At 43.9% G+C, this 6,018-nt stretch overlaps 1 protein-coding gene across 1 annotated transcript; it reads right to left on the bottom strand.

Annotated features, from left to right (window-relative positions):
• Positions 1 to 963, bottom strand: LOC127052634 (olfactory receptor 1019-like). The gene has a single exon (XM_050956512.1). The coding sequence runs from the start codon at positions 937 to 939 to the stop codon at positions 1 to 3; it is 939 nt and encodes a 312-aa protein (XP_050812469.1). The 5' UTR covers positions 940 to 963.
• Positions 964 to 6,018: the final 5,055 nt, after the last annotated feature.

Genomic DNA, 6,018 nt, shown 5'->3' on the forward strand with positions numbered 1-6,018 from the left:
TCAAGAATTGGTTAGGAGTTTATTCATTGCTCTCCTCAGGGCATCCTTCACCTCAGTGTTCCTCAGGCTGTAGATGAGGGGTTTCAATATGGGGCTCATCAGTGTGTAAAACACTGAAGCCACTTTGTCTGTGTTCATGGAATAGCTGGAGGAAGGACGTAAATACATGAAAAGTTGGATGCCATAAAACAGGACCACCGCAGTCAAGTGGAAAGAGCAGGTGGAGAAGGCTTTGCGCCGGCCCTCGGCAGAGCAGATCTTCAGGATGGTGGAGATGATATAGACATAGGAGAGAAGGACAATCACAAAGCTGATCACCTGAATGCAGCATGTGAGAGCAAAGATCACAATCTCATTGATGTGGGTGTAAGAGCAGGAGAGCAACAACAGCAGGGGGATGTCACAGAAGAAATGATTGATGATGTTGGAGCTGCAGAATGACAGCCGAAATGTAAGCCATGTGTGTATCATTGAATCCACCACCCTCACAGCATATGCCCCAGCCACCAGCTGTTTACAAAGCTGCCTGGACATGGTGACCGTATAGACCAGTGAGTTACAGATGGCCACATAACGGTCATAAGCCATCACAGCCAGCAAGAGGCACACAACATCTGCAAAAATGATACAGAGATACAGTTGCACAGCGCAGGCAGTGTAAGAAATGCTTTTCCTCTCAGCTAAGAAATTCAGCAGTATCTTAGGGGAAATTATCGAGGATAACCAGAGGTCACAGAAAGACAAATTACTGAGGAAAAAGTACATGGGGGTGTGGAGTCGGGGATCAGTCGTGGTTAAAAAGATCATCCCCCCATTCCCCACCAGAGTTACACCATAAATCACGAAGAACACCAGAAACAGGGGGACCTGCAGCTCCGGACGATCTGTCAGTCCTGAGAGAATGAACTCAGTCGGCTCCGAGTGATTTCCCTTTTCCATCTCCTCTGAACACAGATCAGGCAGCTACAGAGATCTGGACAGGTGGATGGTTCGGAAAACCTTTCCCTTCTCTGTAATGAAGCAAGTGAAGAAAAATTGAGATAGTTTCTCAATGGACATCATACCCGCTCAGGGAAGGGCTTAGACCACAGAGCCAGATGTTCACAGCTGGTCATTCCACTTATTCAATAAAATAGACACTGCATAAATACAATAACACACAGGTTAATCATGCCTCACACATGAACACTCCTGTTCACTAATCCAAGCAGCAAACAGTGACTTGTGACTCTGCTGTAAGAGAATCAGGGTGAAAATTGTTTCAGTGTGAGGAAATTATTTGTAAGCTCAAAAAGGGGAGAGAATAGAGTGTCAATCTTTTTACTATCTTTGGGCAAGGTGAGCTCTGTGGCCTGGCATGTCAGTTTGGGGTAAAGCTGCTTACTGTGCCAATTAAGCTTTTTGGCATTTACTTTAGCCGGTATGAAAAGCCAGAGACACAATGGAAAGCATTGGCTTCAGTGACTATCTAATTGCCTATTTTTTCCACCCATGGAGGTCGCTCCTTTAGCTGAAGGGTTAGGAGTTGGGATTCAGGCTTTAAGTGCTGGAAGTCTTGAATTCAATACATGCAGATCACCGTGGTGTGTGTGAGTGTGTGACTGGAATTCAGGATAATCGCATATACCTGCTGAGAAGAGAGAGACAGATGTGTTGATATTTCCCCGTCAAGAGAAACTGTCATTTTGAAGCATTCGGGAAATTGTATACTGAGATGTGTGATCTATGGGACATGATTCCTGAAGCAACTGGGAATACCTAAGCTCAAAGAGACACAACACATATTAATGGGCTCAGTGAACCAAAGCCACCTTGGTGTAATTGGTGTCCTGGGGATTAATTTGAAATCTTTTTGCTTGGAAATACCACAGGGCTGCATCAGATACCACATGACACCATGTCGTATAACCAAGGGTGGTGAGAGCCTGAGTGTAACCCAGCTATTCCTGGCCAGGCTGCACTTGCACACACATGCTCAGGATATGATTTGTTTGTGAGTGGCCCAATTGGAAGCCACTTCAGCAAAGCATTGCAAGGTTGCAGGTGACGGAGCTGTTGCTCAGTCTGGGTTGGACCCTGGTACGTTACATCTCCCTCCTGATTCTTTTTATTAATTTTATTTATTTCCCATAACTTATAGTCCTTGAAACCGAGTTTAGGAGTAAAATTGAGAAACAATGGGGGTGGGAGGAAGGATAGGACAAGAACCGATGGACTTCAATTGCAACAAGGGCAGTTTAGGTTGGACATTAGGAAAAACATCCCAAGAGTCAGGATGGTTAAGCACTGGAATAACTTGCCCAGGAAGGTTGTGGAATCTCCACTGTTGGAGATTTTTAAGAACGGGTTAGACAAACACCTGTCAGGGATCGTTTAGGTAATACTTAGTCCTGCCATGAGTGCAGGGGAGTGGAACAGATGACCTCGTAAGGTCCCCTCCAGTCCTATGATTCTATGATCTCACAAGGAGCCCTGCACTGAGAGGAGGGGAGATACCAGACTGAGCAGTGGGCAGGGCAAGGGACATGCACCTGCCTACACTTGACATTCAGCTATACTGTACCCCCACCACATGCACAGACATGACTTGGTGGTACCTCTTTGTTTTTCCTCCCTTCACTTACAATGAGTTGAGGACGGAAGCAGTACCTGCTCAGAACCCTAAAATCTGACTAAGAGTTGAATCTTGCCATGTTTGCTAACCACACCCACATTACCTTTAATACCTCTGGAGCTGCTTCCTGGGATGACTTTGAGATTTGTTCCCTGGAACATCTTTTATCTCAGGACAAGAGGTGTGCACGGCACATGCAATTAATGTTGTTGCCTTGTCTTTCCTTGTGGAAATGGAACACAGAGGGCCAGAGAAGCAGCTGGTCTGGATCGCTGTCTCACCAGTGAGGTCTTTTGAATATGATACAAAACTGAGGTGAATGTATTCCACTTCATGTGTTGGACACCTCGCCAAATGTCTCAGCACTGGGACATGAAAATGTCTAGAAACGGGTGAATTTCTTCCGGAGGAATAATTTATTGTGAAAAACAATGCAGTTGGGGTTGACCTGAAACTCTTCACAATGTGTTACAATGTCTCCTAATAGCCTTTTCCCAAAACAATGTGTGTGGGGGAGGAGGATGTAGGTGCAAGTGGCAAAGCAGCCACTGGTAGGAGGTGCTGATGCTCCCTGTCTTTGTAATTTTTAGTTCAATAGTTAGGGTGTTCACCTCTGAAGTGAGAGAGCCTGGTTCAATTCCCCCTTCTGTCCAGTGCTGGGCAAAGATGTGCACTTGGGTTTCCTGTATTTACAGAAAGCATCCCAGCCCCTGAGCAATGTGCTCTTCCAATCTGGGTTGCTCTTGATCTTTCCTTTCAAAGTTTTTTTAGGGTGGATAACAAATTAAATAACTATTGGAACAGAGACATGAAGTGGAGCATGTCAGTGCCCCGAACTACCAGTCTATAGAGTCATTCTCTCTTTTTGGCCCTGTGATTCTTCCCGTCTTTTATCAGACTAACTTAGTCAACTTGAAGTAGCATAACTGAGGCAATTTACAGCAGTAGTGTAGACTAGTCCTGAGACCAATGCGGGACAGAATAGAACCGAGTTGCCAGGGCACTGACCGACAATGTGGGAGACCCACTTTCAAATAGCTTCTCCCTATCAGAAAGAGGGGAGAATTGACCTGTATCTCCCACATCCCATGTGTATACTAGTATAAAGTATCACTAGTATAAAGTTTACAAGGAAAGCAGCGCCATTACCACCTCTTCCATCCATTTTGTCAGTCTGGCCCTACATTATCTTTGCTTTTACATCAAAAAGTATCCAGGAAGGAAAGGAAATGTTCCATTTCTGGTCATGCTAAATATTTCCTTCAACTCCAAAGAAAAATTTTTAGGGCAAATTATTGAGGAATAGCAGAGGTCACAGAAAGACAAACTATTGAGGAAAAAATACATGGGGGTGTGGAGTCGGAAATCAATTGTGATTAACAAGATCATCCCCCCATTCCCCATCAGGGTGATACCATAAATCAGTAGGAACACCCCAAAGAGGGGGACCTGCAGCTCTGGACAATCTGTTAGTCCTGAGAGAATGAACTCAGTCGTCTCCGAGTGATTTCCCTTTTCCATCTCCTCTGAACACAGATCAGGCAGCTGCAGAGATGTGGGTAGATGGATGGTGCGGGAAGCCATTCCCTTCTCTGTAATGAAGTAAGTGAAGATAAATGGAGATCAGTTTCTTAATGAACGTCAGTACCAGCTCCGGGAAGGGCTTAATCCACAGAGCCAGATGTTCACAGCTGGTCATTCCTGGTGTTCGATAACATGCACACACTGTGCAAATACAATAACACGCAGGTTAATCATGCCCTCCAGCACAAACACTCCTGTTCACTAATCCGAACAGAAAACAGTGACTTGTAACTGTGCTGTGAGAGAATCAATCTGAAGAGATAATTCCTTACCTAAAGAAGGGGTGAGAGTAGAGGAGTGTCAATCTTTCTACCCTCTTTGGGCAATGGGACCTCTGTGGCTTGGCATGTCAGGTTGGGGTAAAGTTTCTTAAAGTGCTAATTAATCTTTTTGTCATTTACTTTAGCCTGTATGAAAACCCAGAGATATAATGGAAAGCTCTGGCTTCACAGACTATGTTATTGCCTATTTTTCCCAACCAAGGAAGTTGCTCCTTTAGCTGAAGGGGTAGGAATTGGGACTGAGGCGTTTAGTGCTGGAGGTCTTGAATTTAATACCTGCTGATTCCCATGATGTCTGCGTGTGTGTGTGACTGTAATTCAGGACAATCGCACGTGCCTGCTGAGAAGAGAGAGAGAGAGATGTGTTGGTGCTTCCCCAGTGAAAGAAACTGCAAGTTTGGAACATTCACGAAGTTTTATACTGAGATGTGTGATCTGTGGCACATGATTCCTGGAGCAACTGGGCTCAGAAAGCATAACACCTAATTAATACATTGAGTGAATCAAAGCCACATTTGGCTTAATTCATTCCCTGGGGATTAATTTGACCTACTCTTTCTCACTGTGCTATAAAATGATGCAATTTCTACCAGAGTTACAGAGTATGAGGTTAGGGGTATATTTCATCCTACTGTTTTCAGTGCAAGCTGGGTACTGTGTAAAGCTTATCCACAAAGGGTGTTTGTTTGTGAAGTCTGAAATCTTTTTACTTGGAAATACCACAGGGGTGCATCAGATACCACTCAACACCAATCTCTTCTATGGGCCAGGCTCCTAGGCTGGACCATATCTCCCATGATGCATGATGGTCTCTCCTCTTGCTGAACTCCTTTGTAACATCACCAGAGTCCCACAGCCATAGTTTAGGGAGGAGGGGAGTTTGGTATTTTGATTGGAAGTTTGTAATTTCCAGATAGAAGATTATTTCATGGAAAAAATAGTTGAATGGAAAACTCAATTTCCCATAAAAAAACACATCTCATAAAAAAATTTCAACAAATTTGGAATCAAAGAAACAGAAAGTTAGATACAGGTGAAATGTACTAATTGTTTGCAGCTGTAACTGACATCTTGTCAGTCATTCCTGGTTTCAGAATCACCTCATTGTCCTGGCCTCAAAAAGTGGAATGTAAAACCTGTAAGACATGTAAGAGTACTCCGGATTATCTAACTATCTATCACACGCCAATCACTATGATATCCTATGTCCTTCCCTTGCTAGGTCACTTCCCAAAGTAGGAAGGATAGGTTTACTCATTGTGCTTGATGGAGACCACGTGATGACTAGAGGAGCTCAGGAGGACAACAGAGCATGCTACTGATTTCTGCAGTTCACAAAACTATCCCTCTTGCATGCATATTAACTGCACACAGAGCTCAGCTTTAAGATGCTAAATAAAGCTGTGAGTCAACTAGAAATAGTCAGGCTCTCATCGTAAATATTAATACAATATTTTTGATTATGTACAGTAACTCTCCACTTAACATCCTCTCACTTAACATTGTTTAGATTTTAGTTTCCTGATCAATTACAGAACC

This window comes from Gopherus flavomarginatus, chromosome 5 (genome assembly GCF_025201925.1).
Source record: "Gopherus flavomarginatus isolate rGopFla2 chromosome 5, rGopFla2.mat.asm, whole genome shotgun sequence".
Lineage (NCBI taxonomy): Eukaryota > Metazoa > Chordata > Testudines > Testudinidae > Gopherus > Gopherus flavomarginatus.

What these genes read in the sequence shown, in the direction of transcription:
- LOC127052634 (XM_050956512.1), bottom strand. Translation starts at nt 939, where the DNA reads ATGGAAAAGGGAAATCACTCGGAGCCGACTGAGTTCATTCTCTCAGGA.